Source organism: Patagioenas fasciata, chromosome 2, assembly GCF_037038585.1.
Source record: "Patagioenas fasciata isolate bPatFas1 chromosome 2, bPatFas1.hap1, whole genome shotgun sequence".
NCBI classification, from domain to species: domain Eukaryota; kingdom Metazoa; phylum Chordata; class Aves; order Columbiformes; family Columbidae; genus Patagioenas; species Patagioenas fasciata.
Genome location: NC_092521.1, coordinates 168,967,216 through 168,985,897, shown reverse-complemented (window position 1 = coordinate 168,985,897; position 18,682 = coordinate 168,967,216). Strand labels below are relative to the sequence as shown.

Below are 18,682 nucleotides of genomic sequence, written 5' to 3'. Positions count from 1 at the left end.
CATCTGATTGTGGCGTTGGAGCACATTTCTTAGAAGAAAAACTAAGATCTCGGAGCAGTGATGTGTTCGTCCCAGACTGGCTTTGCGGTTATTTCTGAGAGTTGTTTCCTAAAGGTGGTTCTGCTGGTTCCAGCTGGGTCACCAGTAGCTTGTGTTGTCTCTTAGTCGGGCAGGAATTTTGTCATTAAAACCAGCACAAGATAATGGAGAGGCTGCAATGGTTGAGGGTATCGGTCCTCAGCTCGGGAGGAGCGAGGCTCAGCCGCCCAGGCTGAGCAGTTGGGTTGAGCTCAGGCTGTGGCTGCCGTGTGCTTTTGTTACAGAGCCTGGCGTGAGCTTCGTGTGGCAGCATCGCCATTCTGGGAGAGTTCTTTCCCTTCGGTTACCCAGGTCTTTCCTGCATAACCCGCCACTTTTACTGCTGTTAATGTCTATACCGTGCTAATGCCACTCGCTTCCCAGAACCGAGGAGTTCTGTGGTGCTCTCATGGCGCTTGGCCAACTGCATGACCAGCTGAGCTCACTAGAAATCCCTGGGATCCTCTCTGTGAATAAACGTCACGTGAGGGCAGGAGCTGTCCCTGCTGGGAGGGGACAGCGGAGGCCGGGGCTGGGCTGTGTCCCCCTGGGGCTGGTGGTGACACGTACGGGTCCGGGGGATGTGGAGGGGTCTGCTCTGTGACCCTGGGCTTTCCCTGCTGGGAGTTCTGCAGGCTGGGACACCACAGTGCCTGCAGAATGGGTTGCTTTTGTAATTCAAGAATCTGATAAATACCTTTATGAAGGAGAAGTGAACACACTGATCATCTAGTGTAGCAGTGTTCTGTGGCAGGCCCAGGCCTACAGCTTAAATACCCACTAATCATAGAATCATTTTGGTTGGAAAAGCCCCTCAAGATCATGGAGTCCAACCATAACCCACCCCAGCACTGCCCCATGTCCTGAGAACCTCATGTCCGTCTGTCCAACCCCTCCAGGGATGGTGACTCCAGCACTGCCCTGGGCAGCCTGTTCCAATGCCCCACAGCCCTTTGGGGAAGAAATTGTTCCCAGATCCAACCTCAACCTCCCCTGGCGCAACTTGAGGCCGTTTCTTTGTGTCCCTGTCTCCCCTCAGCTCCTGGTCTTCAGCTGAACCCCCCAGGTCCCTCAGCCGCTCCCATCACACTTGTGCTCCAGCCCCTCACCAGCTCCATCACCTCCTCTGCACTCTCTCAATGTTCTATTGAGGAAATTCCTGAGCGCTTCTCTGTACCCGTATTTGTTCTTCTATCCCCTCGGTAGCACAGGAGATGCCGGGACTGGCGTAGGCGTCTGGTGACGTTGCCCCAAGCGTGGCCGCGTGTTTGGCACAGGCGGTGACGGGTGCTGGGATGGTGTCGCGGTGCAGGTGACTCTCACCGAGGGGAGCTCTCGGCTCTGCTGGCCTGCGGTGCGTGCGCTCTGGAAATGGTTTGTGACCATGCCGTGTGTTCTGTTCTCCCCGCTGACTCACCGGACCTTCCCCCGCTTCACATCCCATTCTGAAGCCAAGTTATCATTCTGCCTTTGTTCTGCAGCCGTTCCGTTACCAGACCGCAGTGCCGGTGTCTCTGGGATGGCAGGCAGGCAGTGTTTACCTCCCCGGCTTCCAGCAAACCCTCTCCTGAGCTATTGTAGCCAAAGACTGCAGCTCTGCTTGCGGAGGTGCCCACGTGTGGTGAGCATTTTGCAGGCTATAGACTTCTGCCTTGTTTTAAAAGTATTTCTCCTTTTGTCTTTCTCATTTGTGTGTAGGCACAAATAACCCTGCTTAGCAGTAATTCCTAGTAGCACAGAATACGTTCAGTTTCCATTTCAGTTTCAATATGTTCAGTTTCATTTCCAATATCTATGGTGGGGTTGCCCCAAGATGAAGGAAATCAGTGCACTGAGTTGCAGAAGGTGGTGCCAAGAGCCCGTCCCAGTAACACACGGCTTTGTAAAGCCAGACCGGGCTGTCCCAAAGCTGCTCCCAGCAGAGCAGGAAGGGACAGGCTCCCCAGCTCAGAGTCCTCGGGGTTACTCTGCTCCCACCCCAAATGTGCCTTCATTCCTCCAGGAATTTCTGAGCGCCGTCCATGGAAATACAGGGACAGAACTCTGCTCCTGGCCTGTGAATCGAGCAGGTGAAGCGAACGCAGCGCTGGTAAATGGGCACGTTCGCTCTGAGCTGGTTTGCCTACGCAGTCGCGGAGTTCTGCTTTGGCTGCTGCCCCGGACCCTTGGCTGGGCTCCGGCACAGTGTTTGCTTCTCCTGTTCACAAACCTGCTTCCAGGCTCTTTGTTGTGGCTCCGGGCTGGCAGCCGCTGCCTCTCGGCCCTTCGGCTCCGTCTGTTCTGCTTCCAGGCTCCCCGGGGCCGCCGTGCCGGCCCTGCACCGCGGGCAGGGCGCGACTGCCAGGCAGCCCCGCAGCCCAGGACCGGCCTGCTTGCCCATTCTGCCAGATCTCAGCTACAGCAAGTAGCTCAAACTCATTTCTTGGGATAGAAGCGTGCTTTGTGTCATTCTTCCAAAGCTTTTCTGACCTTTGAGCAGTAGGAAGCTTTAAACTATTTGCTCTTTGCAAATCTACTTGAAAAAGCGTCGACAGGTTTAATGTTCCGCTGATCTGACTCCGAAACATCACCTGGTGATGAGCTGCTGTTAATGCAAACAGTTTACTAGTCAACCTGCTCCTCTTGGAACTTCCAGTTCTGGGTCCTGATCCGCAGGTTCTCATGCTCTATAATTACCTTGTCAAGGGAAGTGCTTATTTTAATTAAAAGTAAAGTAGCTACTCTAATACAGTCACCACCATAACTAGAATGGTTCTGTGCAGGTAAAGGAGCAAAGCTGGTACGTAAAGGAGTTCCTGGAAGGGGTGACTGCGTGTTCCTGGTTGCCAAACAAGCTGCTTCTGTTTCCGTGGCTGGATCTGCTGTAACCTGTGATGGTTTGTGCTCCTTGTTCAGATTGATCTTTCTGGGCACCACTGGCTGATCTTGGCCCTTCTCTAGGGCCGGTTCCTGTGCCGCAGGTGCCATCCAGCCCTCCTGCTGGGTCGAGGGGAGAAACCACAAAGCTGATCTCCAGGAGCTTCGCAAGGTGTTCCCAGCACCATCTATGACTCGATTTACCCCTCCTGATAACGCGTGTGCAGTGAGGGAGCAGAGCTGCTCAGCACAAGTCTCATCTCTTTCTGCCAGACCCTTTCCACAAGCTTGAATTGTTTCTGCTGCTGTACAGAAAGTTTAACTTAATTTTCAAGTCTTACTACAACAAACTTCATGTTTGGTGAGCTACGGTGTGGTTGTAACACATTAAATGCTATTTAATGGCTGCCTTACTCTTCAGAGGGTGCTTTTTTGATCAGTTTAATTTGAGATCACATCCCTCCTGCCCTCTCGTATGTCTATAGACCCATGGGGCGAAGTGCTGTGAGTTTGCGATGGTTACATTGGTGTTACTGCTGTCATTGAGCTGGACTAGATCTCCGAAAAATCATTTGTCTCGCAGCACGACTTGAGCTCTTTCTCGTCCCCTGGTTTGCAGCTCCAGTGTCCATACTGTATAGATTTCCTTCCAAATGATAACAGAAGGAATCATTTTAGAAATAAAAGCTGAAATTCTCAGGGAAGCACGAGACCCGTTGTCCTGGGAGCAGCACGTGCCAGACAGATGTGGAGAGGGACGAACTCGGGCTGATGCGAGGGGAACTCTTGTAGTGAAACTTCTCCCTTCTTACGCGCTCATTAATCTGCGGCAGCGGCAAGGAGAACGAGGAGGTACAAAATACTTAATAAAAACCAGAGCGACTGCCTGGTGCGCTCTAGTAGATGTGCCGTCCTTCCATCCCGCCCTGGAGGAGGCTGGCACGCCGCGGTGTGCTGGTTGTGCTCTCGGAGATGTGGGAGCTGGCACGCTGCGGTGTGCTGGTTGTGCTCTCGGGGAGGTGGGAGCCAGCACGCCGTGGTGTGCTGGTTGTGCTCTCGGGGAGGTGGGAACCGGCACGCTGCGGTGTGCTGGTTGTGCTCTCGGGGAGCTGGGAGCTGGCACGCTGTAGTGTGCTGGTTGTGCTCTTGGGGACGTGGGAGCCAACACGCCGCGATGTGCTGGTTGTGCTCTCGGGGAGGTGGGAGCCAACACGCCACGGTGTGCTGGTTGTGCTCTCAGGGAGCTGCAAGCTGGCACGCTGTAGTGTGCTGGTTGTGCTCTCGGGGAGGTGGGAACCGGCACGCTGCGGTGTGCTGGTTGTGCTCTCGGGGACGTGGGAGCCAACACGCCGCGATGTGCTGGTTGTGCTCTCGGGGAGGTGGGAGCCAACACGCCGTGGTGTGCTGGTTGTGCTCTAGGAGATGTGGGAGCCGGCACACTGCGATGTGCTGGTTGTGCTCGCAGGGAGGTGGGAGCCAACACACCACGGTGTGCTGGTTGTGCTCTCGGGGAGGTGGGAACCAACACGCCGTGGTGTGCTGGTTGTGCTCTCGGGGAGGTGGGAGCCAACACGCCACGGTGTGCTGGTTGTGCTCGCGGGGAGGTGGGAGCCAACACGCCACGGTGTGCTGGTTGTGCTGTCGGGGAGGTGGGAGCCAACACGCCGTGGTGTGCTGGTTGTGCTCGCGGGGAGGTGGGAGCCGGCACGCCGTGGTGTGCTGGTTGTGCTGTCGGGGAGGTGGGAGCCAACACGCCGCGATGTGCTGGTTGTGCTCTCGGGGAGGTGGGAGCCGGCACGCCGTGGTGTGCTGGTTGTGCTCTCGGGGAGGTGGGAGCCAACACGCCGCGATGTGCTGGTTGTGCTCTCGGGGAGGTGGGAACCAACACGCCATGGTGTGCTGGTTGTGCTCGCGGGGAGGTGGGAGCCAACACACCACGGTGTGCTGGTTGTGCTCTCGGGGAGGTGGGAGCCAACACGCCACGGTGTGCTGGTTGTGCTCTCGGGGAGGTGGGAGCCAACACGCCACGGTGTGCTGGTTGTGCTCTCGGGGAGGTGGGAGCCAACACGCCGTGGTGTGCTGGTTGTGCTCTCGGGGAGGTGGGAGCCAACACGCCGTGGTGTGCTGGTTGTGCTCTCGGGGAGCTGGGAGCCAACACGCCACGGTGTGCTGGTTGTGCTCTCGGGGAGCTGGGAGCCAACACGCCACGGTGTGCTGGTTGTGCTCTTGGGGAGCTGGGAGCCGGCGCACCGTGGTGTGGTGGTTGTGCTCTGGGAGGTGAGAGCGCTTCCCTTGCCTTCCCTTGCCGTGCTATTAAAGGAAAGCAGCTGACGGCGCAGCTGCTCACCCGCTGCTTCGGTTGTGGCCCCGCAGTCGGTGTGCAGCGCAGAAAAGGCCTTTGCTCACAGCCAGGCGTCTCGTCCCCTGCCCCCACGCTCACTGGCTTTCCCTCCGTCCTCTGCCAAGAGAAAAGAGAATATTCCCCCCCGTGATTAATGAAACTCGCCTTATTTGGTGCTGCCTCTCCTGGGGAGCAGCACAGAAGATCCTGTCTTTGTGAGAAGAGCTCGAAAACCAGCAAACAGTCCGACTCTGGGCAGTTGCTTTATTTGAAGTACTCTAGGACGAGGTCTGTGCAGAGGTGGGCGGACTCTTTGTTTTCCTTAGATAAGCATTTCGAGTTTTTGGAGAGGACATACCAGCCTTTCTTAGGTCTCTGATTTCAAGGCCTGTGGGCCCGTGCGGAGCTGGACGCTGGGAAGCGCCTCCCGGGTCTGATCTGTGAACTCATCTTCCATGTGCTGCTGGGCAGGCCGGCCAAGGGCACTAATCCCACCTTCTCCAGTCCCTGATCCCTGCTGGGCCTTACAGGAAAGTTATTCTTGTCCTCCCAGTGAAGCAGCTCTGGCAGAGCATCTATCCTGCTGTAATTTAAGGCAAATTTTTTAATGTGACTTTCTATCAGCTTGGAAACAGTACGACCCATAACGTGGCAATCGGAGCTGGACCGTCCTGCCCCGTCTCGCGGAGTGGTTCATAGGAGGGAAAGTGCCCAAAGGGAGGGATGGTGCGGGAGGCTGGTGTTCTCTTATCTTGGTGTGCTTATGTATAATTAGCAATAGTAAGATGCTCTTTGCAGGCAGGGATACACACCATGTATTTTTGGGGCTGGGTGCGGATGTCACCGGGTTGGGAGCGCTCTGCTGGGCTGATTCTCGGCAGTTGTGTCGCTGTTCTTCCCTTGGCCTCGCACCCCAAAGCTCCGGCTCTGCCCTTTGTCCACTTGTGGCCAGACTGACGTGGGACCTTCTCCTACCTGAGCCTCCGCTGCCCTCTGTCCTTACTGCTCAAACACTTGACTTGGCTTCCCAATAAGCATCTCCAGACACTTAGGCCTGGCTTGGCTGGGCTTCCTGCCGCTCTTGTCCTTCTGGAGGGCCCAGCTGTGGCTGGGGCAGGAGGAGCTGCGAACAGCTGTACCCGCGGTTCGTGAGCGTTCACCTCATGGTTGGGTAGCGTTGCCAAGCTCTGTGCCGCGTCTTCCATCGGTTGAAGTGGTTTCTTAGGTGGCTTTGGGCCCCTGCTGTCGGAGGGAGCGGCGCTCCCTCTGCAGTGCTACGTACCCTGGGGAGGCAGCAGAATTCTCTTCAGGCTTTTGGCCACATTCAAAGCAATTTGAATCTGATTCCCAGGGATGTGGGAGAGCTACTCTTTTGGGTGGCGGGAGTTTTCTGTCCCTACGAGTTCTGTGGCCAGAATTCAGCTCTTCAAAGCCAGAGAGCAAAGAAGTTGTGGTCTTGGCTTGGCTCAGTGTTAGGTGTATCAATAAGAGCGTCGTAGGCTTCCTGCCTGGGATTCCCAAGTCATCTCCTCCTGGAGCCCTGGCGTGTCTTCACTTCTCTGCTACGAAACACAGGTTCTACAAAAAGTGTCTCCTCGCCCTGAGCTGAGAAGAACCCGAATTAAGGCCAGAAGGGAATGGAAAACTGCAACCGAGACCCTGAAATGTGAGTCACCACTGTCCACGCACACTGGACTTCACACCGAGATCTCTGGAAGAAACAAGGGCCGCTCTGTGCCAGGTAAATGCTGCATTCCAGAGATGTGATGGTGCTGGATGGGATCATCCTCGAGCGCCACGATGTTGTCTTAGCGAGCCGGAAAAGCAACCAGTAAGTCCGGCTTTCTCAGGTTCATCTGCAACTCTGAACGCTTCCAGAACAACAGCTTGGGGCTCTTTCCTGACCTCTCTGCTGTGTCTTCCCTAGAGCAGAACTTTGGGAACGAGTTCTCAAAAGGGGAATTCAAAACGTGACGCAGCCATCTTTCCTTCATTTCATAAAAATCAGTGTTACAAGTCTGGATGGTGGGATCAGGTGAACCCTGATGGAGTTCTGGATGATGGGACCAAGGGTATCTGGATGAAGTTCTGGATGATGGGATCAAGTGTCCCCAGTGAAGTTCTGGACGATGAGATCAAGGGTGCCCTGATGAAGTTCTGACTCATGGGATCAAGTGTCTCCGATGAATTTTGCCGACAACGCCAAGCTGGCTGGGGACGTGGACCCCTGGGAAGGCAGAGCCACCCTGCAGTGACCTGGAGAGGCTGCAGAACTGGGCTGGCAAGGCCCGGCTGAAGTTCACCAGATGGTCCTTGAGGTCCCTTAAACCTGGGATTCTTTGAACTTAGTGTAGATGACCTTGTGTTGCCCACAAAAGGAGGGAGTTTTATCCTTAAAAGAAGAGCTCTAGTAGTCCAAACTAGAGTTAGACAATAAATTAATGAGGGAGATGTATCCGGAGCGCTGTGAGGGTTCCGGGTGACGGCGTGTCTGCAGCTGCGCTTGGTGTGGTGCCGCGGTGCTCGTGGACGGTGCGGTACGTGAACGGTAACCGGTCGCCAGGCCAAGCTGCGGGGGTCGTTCTGCATTGCCCTTCTTCATCTTTCACTGGGAAATAACCAGAGGGAGAAAAATAGCAACCCAGAGATTTAAGAACCAGACAAGAGCGAACAAGGACAATCCCCTTGACTTCCCAAGGCTCTCTCCCTCCTGTTACCGCCTGCATCCCGGCCCGTGGATTGTGTGGGACTGGAAGTGTGGCGCTCTGGAAGGGAACCTCTCAACTAAGTTAATATTTGCTTTTGTCTTAAAGCTACATTTCCATGCAGGAAAGAGGTGAGGAGCAGCGCGAAACAAGCATCTTGTGTATATGCATGAGGTTCTTGCTTTTGGAGCCGAGCAGATCTCTGCTGGTTGTGTTCACAGCGTCTGCAAGCGGAGGTTTTCCTGCTGCGCTGGCTGCTGACCGCGCACCGCAGACCAGCGGAGTCAGAGCCCGTGCGTGTTCTGGCGCAGCACGAGGACGATCTCGGTGTATTAGTAAGGAGATCGGTGGCTGCCTCGCTATTGCAGGACGCGGTAGGACTCCTAGCGCTGACTGGTAATTTCAGTTCTTAAACTGGGACCAGAAGAGTCACCTAAAAATTTGAATGAACAGGATTGACCGTTCTGTGTCAGAGATGCAAATTCTGGAATGATTCCTCGGTGTTTTCCCATAGCCTGGTCTCGCTTTTGTTCTTAGCAGACTCCATGTGCAGTGCCGGGCTGTGCTCCGCGTGCTCTCCACCCTGCGTTATCCTCTCCGAGCGGAGAAACGGGGCCTTTCCAAACCCGTGTGCGCGGCCGGGCAGCTCGGGTTGGGTTTGAGGTTTGCCTTCAAGATGCAAAGTGCAAAGTCTGTGGGCCTCGTCTTGCTCTGTTCATAGGTTCATCAGTTTCAAAATACAAACAGTGGTCTTCAAAGAACAGCAGACTCGGGGATGGCTCTTGGAAGGGCCTGTTGCAGGTGCTGGTGCGAAGGTGGAGGGGTGGGTGATGCACCGGTCTGTCCTTGGCGATGTACGGCTGAAGTGCTCTGAAAAACATCATCCTGGATCAGCAGGTGAGGGTGGAGCAGCTGAGCAGTCTGGTGTTTGTTACAGCTGTAAACCGCTCTGGTCCTTCATCAGGTATTTCGGTGGGTAGCAGCTGTTATTGTACCATACTCTCCCTTCCAGCAGCTTCGATCAAAGTTTTGTTTGCCTTTGGGAGGTTTTTGTGGTGTGGTGACTCACGTCAGGTGCACCCAGCAGATCTGGAGCTGCCACACGGGGCTGCAGGGCTGGACCTGGACCCACATCTGGACCTGCACCTGGACCTGGACCCGCATCCAGACCCGAGAGGCTCCCAAAGGCAAACCAAGGCAGTTTTCCTCAAGTGGCAGTTTGTCTGTCTCCCTCCCTGCACGGCGTGCTGCTGCTCCCTGCAGCTGCTGTGCAAGCGCCTTTAACGAAAAATGGCTTCTTTTTTGGTTAAATCAAGTACAGATCACTTTAAGTCAGGGAACATCTGTAAAGAGCGGCTGTAAACTGAAATGTAGCTCCAGTAAACCTGAATGATTTGGGGCTGTCAGCTCCCAGGCTGACTTTAATTACGGCTTTTATGTTGCCGGTGAGTAGGAGACCACACGTAGAGAGGAGGTTATTTTACAGCTTTCCTCCGGCTGCTTCAGGATTTCTGCCCTTATCTTGTAGACTTTATCATCTGATGAACTGTCGACTCTCCAAGCTGTTTTCTTCCTGCCTTCCAGACGTGGGTAAAGTTCTCTCAGATTTCCAGCAAACGTGATCTTTTTGCCATTGCCGAGGAGGGCTGGGGACTGGGACGCCGTCTGCGGCCTCGCTTTGCTGATTCACGCGCCATCTGAATAATTGAATGTGGGGAGCTGGCGGCTCATCGGCTCCCAGCGCCTCCCCAGGGGGCTCTGGCGCAGGAAAACGTTCAAGCCCATGGAGCAGAAACGTTCATTAAAGACTCATACGCAATGTACTTGTAGAACTTGAGTATATTTGCCGTACCAATTAACAGCAAAGATAATGCTTTGCTTTAAACAGTGGAGAAATGGCTCGTATCTTGAGCAATGAAACCCTACAAATTGATGGGTGCTCTTTGGAAATAGTGAATAAACCCCAGAACTGCGCAGACTCTTGCGAGGCATTGTGAGTTGAAATAACCGTGCTTCTCTAAGCCGTCAGCTTTGGAATTCTGAAGTTGCAATTGTGAAAGCTGCAGGTATGGCATTAAACAATAGGCTGTGTCAGGCAGAGCGAAGGGCTTTCCGTGCCGAGGTCTCTCCTCGCTGGGCGGGTTTGGTTTCCCTCGGCTCTGTCCGTAGGTCCATGTGCAGCTGTCACGTCTGAACGGGACAGCAAGGAACCAGCGATCCGCCATCCCATTCCGCTTCCTTAGGCTTGTTTCCTTTCGCAGCTTGGGCTTTTTCCTTCTCCGAAGCACATACATACCTGCGTTCCACCCAAGGCTGTGCCTGGACCCAGTGGTTTCGCTCAGGGTGGCGCCTGTTGTGGGTTTTCTCCAGCTGTCCCCTCCCAAGGGGAGCTCGGAGCGCTCAGCTCCATCTGCAGGGCCCTGTCCCAGCCCCACGCTTGCCCGCTCTGGCGGTTCGGTTGCCCATGGCTGAACAGGCCATGGACAAACCTGAGAATCCCTGGGGGTGTCTCAGTGTCACCCCAAGCTCATTTGAGCTGCTCCCTTGGCTGCAGGGAAATGAGCCCAAGCGAGACACGCAGCCGGGATCAAAGGCTCTTGGTGACCCGAGCAGTGAGATATCGGACCCGCAAGGGGACGCGGCTCCGAGCAAACCGCGCTATGAGGAAGCGATAGAGGCTGCAGCGCTGCCCCGGCTTTGAAGTGCTGTTGACAAGCTGAATCACGACTTCGTTAAAGTTAAACACGGTCATTATCTCTTGTGTGGCCATAAACCGATTGTGGAGTTGAACCGAGATTTGCATGAAGCCTTAGGCGCTGCTTTATGGTTATTAGCGAGTGGTTTGGTGGCCCTGCTGTCTTAGGGACGCCCTGCTGTGTCCCCAGCCTCTGCTGTCCCTGTCCCAAACTCCTCCTGCTGGCGGGTACCACGGCTTGGGGCTCTGTAAGGCTGGGGTGGACAAACCCACATCGGCCTTGTGAGGGCAGTAATAGGGACTCTTCCTTTAGTAATGCACTTTCTGACTTGCCATCTATGGCAGCTTGGAGCTTCTTGGACTTAATCTGTTTCATATAATATATTTAAAATTAGCCAGAAAGCTGGTGGAGAATTTGTACTGAGAAGGGAAACAACTCTCCAGGCGCTTTGTCTGTTGTAGCAATCCCGGTGTAGAACCAACCAGTGCCCCAAATCTGCCTTCTCCGGACCCGGCGATTTTGCCCTTCCCAAAGCAGGGAGGCAACTACTGGAGCTGCTAAATAAAGAGCTGGAAACGCTCTTGCTGTATTTCCATGTTGTCTGAAGGACAGCGTGGGTCTGTGACGTGACTCCTGCTGGAATCCGGATGCTGCAGAAAGTTCAGACGGGCATTTGAAATGAGGAAGAAGATATTGAAATGAGTAAGAAGATACTGAAATTAGTAAGAAGATATTTAAATAGTGATAATTAAGGATAATTAGTGGTGTGGTGATGTATGTGCTATCAGGTGCTCATGCTGCCCTAGCAGGTCTTTGGTACCTGGCTGGGTGACCTTCCCTCCTCTATTTGGTTGGTAGCCGCACATGGGGAGTTTTTGGGGGATCATTCCTGGGACCCCCATTTGGAGGCTTTGTGTTGGTTTTTGTAGCAACTGGGCTGAGCACAAAATTGTAAGTTTTGTTCCAAAGACTTTATTTATTGAAGGTCCCTCGACCTGCATCTCCTCACCTCTGAGAAGAAACCTCTAGTAATTGAAGCAGTTTGGAACATCCACAAAAATAAAACCGAGATCTTACTTTTTCATTAAAAAAGAAAAAATAACCCTTAATCCTGCTGGTTCAGACTGTGCCAGAGAACAGTGATAAAGATTGAGCTGAGCTCGTAGGTTTGCCGTGCCCGGCCGTGCAGGGAGGAGCCGATGGGCCCGGTTTGCGGCCGGGTCCTGTGCTGTGACGGATGGATGCAGATGTGGCCGGGGCCGGCAGGACCCTGCGGGCTCACTTGGCGCTATCTGCTCCCCCCGCTCCTTACGCCCCAGAGCCCGGCTAAGAAAAGCAAGCTGACCTGCAGCCCCAGACATGGGAGTTATGGCTGAGCCGGCCCCTTCCTCCCACTGGGGAGTTTGTTCCGCGGGTACTTAGGAGCTAATTTTAAAGGAGCAAGTGGATGCGATGAAATCATATACGTGCTGCTTATAAATCTGTGCATCGGAGCATCTCCTTTGCAGAATCCCCGAGTGTCAGGAATCGGGAGGGACCTGGAAAGCTCATCCAGCCCAGTCCCCCCTCCGGAGCAGGAGCACCCAGCTGAGGTTACACCAAGAACAAAAAGTGAGGAAACGCTGCTTCGTTTCTTTCTCCTCTCAACCGTGCTGCTTTTGTGAGCAGATCTCTGTCACCCTTTGGTGTAAAGGTTGCTCGCGCTTCGGTAGGGGAGAATATCTAGTGAGTAGTGGTAGGGAAACAACCAGCGAGGAGCCGGATTGGTGCGGAGGGGAGGAAGGGGGTGAGCACAGCACCGGGTGCTCTGGAAAATCATCTGTTCCCCTGCCAAAACCCTGAGCCAAGGCAGCGCCACGTGCCAAGTATCATTCGCTTTGAACAGTTGACAGGTTTTCAAATATCTATCTATCTATCTATCTATCTATCTATCTATCTATCTATCTATCTATCTATATGTAATTTCTGGGCGGGGGGCAGCATCCCCTGCCCCCCCTTGCCTGCTTCCCCCCTTTCTCCACCTTCAGACAAGGCACAAAACGTGGGTCAGAGAAATCAGAACTCTGCATTCCGAGGCCACGCACACAGCAGCGCGGTGGAGGAAGCTGCAAGATGGAAATACAAAGAGCAGGCAATAGATTGGGAGCTGGAGGCCGCGGCTGGTGCAGGGCCGAGCTGCTGGTGCTGCTGGGTGGGATGATGGCTCTTGAAGGTTATTCCAGCAGGTCCCTTGGAGAGCGGCTGCAGGAGGTGCCGCTCCGGCCGCTCCGGGCTCCCGGGGATGCTGTGAGCCCAGCACTGTTCACAGAGCACAATTCCGCCTACGTTAGTGAACTTCAGCCTTGTAAATTATCACATAAAGGTGGTGGGAACACCCAGGGAGGAGCTCGTTTCGAAAAGGAGAAACTCCCTGAGCTCTATGGAACAAGAGACCAGGATAAGGGGTCTGTGATACCCGTAAGGGATTAAAACAACTCCTCCGTATCTTTCAGATGAGCTAACAAGCTGGATTCTGTTTATCAGAACAAACAGGTTACTCGCTGGGTACACACAGATTCTGAGCATAAGAAAGAACAGATGGGGCAGATACTGAGTGTAACAGATCAGCTGTTGCTGGAACACCAAGAGGCCTGAACAATTCTTTGGAAAAAAAAAAAAGTGAATTAATACGATTTATTTGCCTTGGAATAATTTAAAGCTGTTATAATGTTCCACAGCAATGCAAATGCCATAGGAAGCATCTTTCTAAGCATCACTGTGAGTCTCTCCCCTCGGGCACAATCTGGGCGATGTTCTGATGTTCCTTTTGCCTCCGTTGGCTCCAGAAGCCGCAGTTCCAGCTGGGAGCTGCTGCGCTTCGCTCCACGGCAGCTGGAAGGTGAGAAGGTGCCTCTGGCGTACCCCCTTTGGGGTGTCCTGGCTGTTTTCAGCCCCATTTGGGGTGTCCAAACAGCCCTTTTTGGGGTGTCCTGGCTGTTTTCAGCCCCATTTGGGGTGTCCAAACAGCCCCGTGTGGGGTGTCCCGGCTGTTTTCAGCCCCGTTTGGGGTGTCCAGACAGCCCCCTTTGGGGTGTCCCGGCTGTTTTCAGCTCTGTTAGGGTGTCCCGGCTGTTTTCAGCCCCATTTGGGGTGTCCAAACAGCCCCATTTGGGGTGTCCCGGCTGTTTTCAGCCCCGTTCGAGTGTCCCGGCTGTTTTCAGCCCCGTTTGGGGTGTCCCGGCTGTTTTCAGCCCCATTTGGGGTGTCCAAACAGCCCCCTTTGGGGTGTCCCGGCTGTTTTCAGCCCCGTTCGAGTGTCCCGGCTGTTTTCAGCCCCGTTTGGGGTGTCCCAGCTGTTTTCAGCCCCGTTTGGGGTGTCCAAACAGCCCCCTTTGGGGTGTCCCGGCTGTTTTCAGCCCCGTTCGAGTCTCCCGGCTGTTTTCAGCCCCCTTTGGGGTGTCCCGGCTGTTTTCAGCCCCGTTTGGGGTGTCCCAGCTGTTTTCAGCCCCGTTCAGGTGTCCCGGCTGTTTCCAGCCCATTACCTGCCATGTGCATCCATGTACCTGAGGAACCAGCTCTGTGTTTGCTACAAAAACTACAGAATGCCCTTTATTAGTTACACTGATTTATTATTTTTTTATCCATAGTTTGTGCGTTCCTCGTTTAGTTAAATACAAGCAGGGAAATGTCCTGCTGGTAATTCTGCAGAACCTCATGATTCTTTTCCCCGGCAACCAGATCACTTTAGTGTCCCCGTGTCCCAACGCTGTTTTGTGGCAACCAGTTCCCAAAACGCTTCCACGCTAACGTGGGCCCAAACAAGCCCGGTCGATGAGTCCACCGGTGGTCTGTGCTGGAATATTCGTATGTCGGATCTTCCTCTGGTCCAGATGCTGTTCAGACACTTGCTCTGGTGCACCCGTGGTGATGGCCAGAGGTGGTTCCCGGGTTGGGATCGTGATGCTCCGTGTCCGAGGCCTCTCTGAAGCACAAACGAAGGAAAACACGGGCACTACTTTATTTGAGGGACTTGGGTTGGGGAAAACCCCCTTATCCACAACTAGGCAGATTTCATTGCTTCATGTCTTTTTCTATTCTAGGCTTAATTTATCAAGTACTTTCTTCTCTTGCTCCGTGTTCATCTTTTTGGGTACCCTGGCAGCTCCATAATGCTCTCCCTTCAAAATGCAGATGCAGAAGCTCCTTGCCGAGCGATTCTGAGTGCGGAGGCGCCGCTCCTCAAAGGCCGCTCTGAACCCGAGAGAGCAGGAACGCTTAACCTGAAGCGAACATCTGAAAACAGCAAGCGGATAGTTCATCTTCCCAACTGTAATTACTGCTAACGAGCGTTAGGAGAGGTTTTCCCAAGTGCCCAAATTTCCCCAGGTCATTAGGTGTTCTGTAGCCATTTTCTGACCGTAGCCTTGATCCTTCCATTTCCCGGTAGCATCTCGAAGCAGCTTGTCGAGAATTCTATGTATTGTTTCTCTTCCTTACGCTAAGTGAAATTTTGATAGCTCCAAATAGATAGAGATGTATTTTATTTTGAGATGGATCTAAAAGCCATCATTGCACTTGCAGGCTGAAAGCGAGGGTTGAAAACTTGGCTCCTTGAGAGCCCATTTGTTCCTTGGAAGCGAGCGGCCGATGCCAAGGCCAGAGCTGTGCGGTGATTTACGGGGCCGGCAGAGCTCAGCGAGGGGCTGAGTCAGCGCCGTGTGCTCAGCGCTGTGGTGCGGCTTGAACAGGGTCCAGGGCTCCATCTGAAAGGAGCGCGGGGACGTTACCTCTCCCTTCACTATAAAGATGGCTGTTAAACAACCACCACCCATCCGACCGCGACCCCGCGCAAGGGGCTGGGAGCTCCAACCCTTCACCTGTCGATCCCCCTCTGGTAACTTCAGTGCCTCTACCCCAACAGCAAAACCCGCGGTTGCCGCTTGAAGTCTGATCTGTCTTGAAACCCTTTATTGTTGAAGGAAAAGGGAATAGATTGAACTGCCTCAGTTTCCATAATAGACTTGCTTGCGATTCATGAACAACAATCGGCGGGTGATGCTGTTGGTGGGGAATGTGAACTCTGGCCACGCTGCGGCTGTGGGGCCAGATCTGCTGCCGGCTTAACGGGAGCAGGGGCCTTTGTGTTGGGGACAAGAGAGGCCGTGTCCCCACTTTGCGCTGGGGACAAGAGGGACCATGTCTCCCCTTTGTGTTGGGGACAAGAGGGGCCGTGTCCCCCCTTTGTGTTGGGGACAAGAGGGGCCGTGTCCCCCCTTTGTGTTGGGGACAAGAGGGGCCGTGTCCCCCCTTTGCGCTGGGGACAAGAGGGGCCATGTCTCCCCTTTATATTGGGGGCAAGAGAGGCCATGTCCCCTCTTTGTGTTGGGGACAAGAGGGGCCGTGTCCCCGCTTTGTGTTGGGGGCAAGAGGGGCCGTGTCCCCGCTTTGTGTTGGGGGCAAGAGGGGCCATGTCCCCCCTTTGTGTTGGGGACAAGAGGGGCCATGTCTCCCCTTTATATTGGCGGCAAGAGGGGCCGTGTCCCCCCTTTGTGTTGGGGACAAGAGGGACCATGTCTCCCCTTTATATTGGGGACAAGGGGGGCCGTGTCCCCACTTTGTGTTGGGACAAGAGGGACTGTGTCCCCCCTTTGTGTTGGGACAAGAGGGGCTGTGTTCCCCCTTTATGTTGGGGCAAGAGGGGCCGTGTCCCCCCCACTTCGACCTTTCCAGCCCCACCCGCACAAGCGCCCTTGTGTTTTCAGCCTTGTGCCTCCTGACATACGCAGCTCTGGAGCTTTGGCTTTATTTCTGGTTTTTCCGACTGTAGCTTGGTGGTTCTCGTCCAACAGAGCGAGAATCGGCTGTGAAGTGATGACTCACGTCGCTTAAGCTCCTTCGCATCCCCTCGTTCCGAGGGGTTTGTTGCCGAGCTCTGGCCCCGCTGCCGCGGTGGGAGTTGTGCCTGCGCCAGCTGAGGTGCTGGCGGCGCTTGGTGGGCTTGGGTTGTACAGTTTGGACCAGGCACTTTCTGCAAACGTTTAAAAGGTGTCGCTAGAGCTTTGGATGTCTTTGCGATTCGATAGCGCTGTCCGCACAGAACACGGACCGGCGCGGCTCGGGAGGAAAGCTGCAGAGCCTTTTGTCCTCGGGACCGGTGGGGGCTGCTCCCTCGTGCAGCTTCGCTTTACGCTCAGGTCGGTGTTTGTGGGTGCCTGTTCCTAATCGACACTTCAAAAGGAAAAAAGGAACGATTGTTGATGGGTCGTGTTGTGCCAACGTGAAAGCCGGAGATGAATCCGTTCAGGTGCCTTTTCTCTTCAGGGCCAGGTGCTGAGATTCAAATCAGTGAGGAAAAGGCCGATGACGATTCATTCTACTTCATGTTCCAAATTTACAGCTTTCTATAGAGTGTGTACCCTACTATATTTTTTTCTTCATTAAGCATAATTAAACCTTCACCTCCAGCACAAATCCCCGGTTTGCCGGCATTACAAGGTTTGCTGAGGACATAAACGTGCTCACGGCCCCTCCCAAGGGCTCAGGGATGTATAGAGCAGGGATTACGGAACCCTGATCTCCATGGGGGAGCTGGGGGGAGTCCAGCCCAGGAACTAAATTGGCTTGTGTCACTTGTGCTTGGGCCGCCGAGGGTCTGTAATTGAGCCACAGACCTGGGGCAGGGCAGGAATCCCCATCAGGTGGGGTTTGTGCTGGCCTTTGTCATTTTCAGTCTTTTAAGATTCTGATAAAACATCACATGAGATGCAACGTTCACGCAGTAAAAGCCGCTGCAGACGATTCCGTTTCGGTGCTGGTGTGGGGGGTTGTAACCACCTGGGAAGCACGGAGCGCTGCAGCAGGTGTTTGTGGTTGTGCGGTGGCACAGGGGACGCGCGGCTGACAACGCCGAGCGCTGGGCAAGCTGGAAAGGGCTCTCGTTCAAGTGTTCCTCTCTTGGTTGCAGGCCGCAGAGCTGCTGAAGCATGGCTGACCTGGACCACAACCTCAGCCTGGCGGACGCTCTGACAGAGCCGCCCCCCGAGATCGAGGAGGAGGTGAAACGGGACTTCATCGCCACCCTGGAGGCCGAGAAATTCGACGATGTGGTTGGAGAAACAGTAGATAAAACAGACTACGTGCCTCTGCTGGACGACGACGATGTGAAACCCGGGAGCCAGGAACCAAAGAGCAAAGCCCATGACGGTATTCAGGTGGAACGTAAGTGTCTAAAGCACAGACCCAAACGTAGAATCATAGAATGCTAGGGGTTGAAGGGCCCTGGAAAGCTCATCCAGTGCAATCCCCCCAGAGCAGGAACACCCAGCTGAGGTTCCACAGGAAGGGGTCCAGGCGGGTTTGAATGTCTGCAGAGAAGGAGACTCCACAACCTCCCTGGGCAGCCTGGGCCAGGCTCTGACACCCTCACCCCCAACAAGTTGCTTCTCCTCTTGCAGTGGAACCTCCTGTGTTCCAGTTTGCCCCCATTGCCCCTTGTCCTGTCACTGGTTGTCACCCAGAAGAGCCTGGCTCCATCCTCCTGACACTGCCCCTTTCCATATTGATCCCCAGGAATGAGTCCCCCCTCAGTCTCCTCTTGTCCAGCTCCAGAGCCCCAGCTCCCTCAGCCTTTCCTCACACGGGAGATGCTCCACTCCCTTCAGCATCTTGGTGGCTGCGCTGGACTCTCTCCAGCAGTTCCCTGTCCTTTGGAACTGAGGGGCCACAACTGGACACAATATTCCAGGTGTGGTCTCCCCAGAGCAGAGCAGAGGGGCAGGAGAACCTCTCTGACCTACTGACCACCCCCTTCTAACCCACCCCAGGTACCATTGTGGCCTTCTTGACCATCTGCGTCACTTAAGCTCCACACACCACTTGTGGTTGTTGTCGCTTTGGGACAGGGCTTTTGGATGCTGCTGGCTTGAGATATTTATTTTAAAAGCAAAGGTTGAGATTGAATCCTGTTTCTGGCTTTTCTGCTCTACCTCCTGTTCGGCCCTCCAGCCTGCGCAATAAGCCGTCAGGGC

The 18,682-nt window shown here is 54.4% G+C and overlaps 1 protein-coding gene across 7 annotated transcripts in view; it reads left to right on the top strand.

Moving 5' to 3' along the window:
- Positions 1 to 18,682, top strand: part of MAP4 (microtubule associated protein 4) — a 144,931-nt gene that overhangs the window by 26,978 nt on the left and 99,271 nt on the right. For all 7 annotated transcript variants that reach the window (XM_065831683.2, XM_065831685.2, XM_065831687.2 and 4 more), the window contains exon 3: positions 17,620 to 17,873. In XM_065831683.2, coding sequence (XP_065687755.1) covers positions 17,639 to 17,873 — 235 coding nt within the window. In that variant the 5' untranslated portion in view covers positions 17,620 to 17,638. The remainder of the gene's footprint in view (positions 1 to 17,619; positions 17,874 to 18,682) is intronic.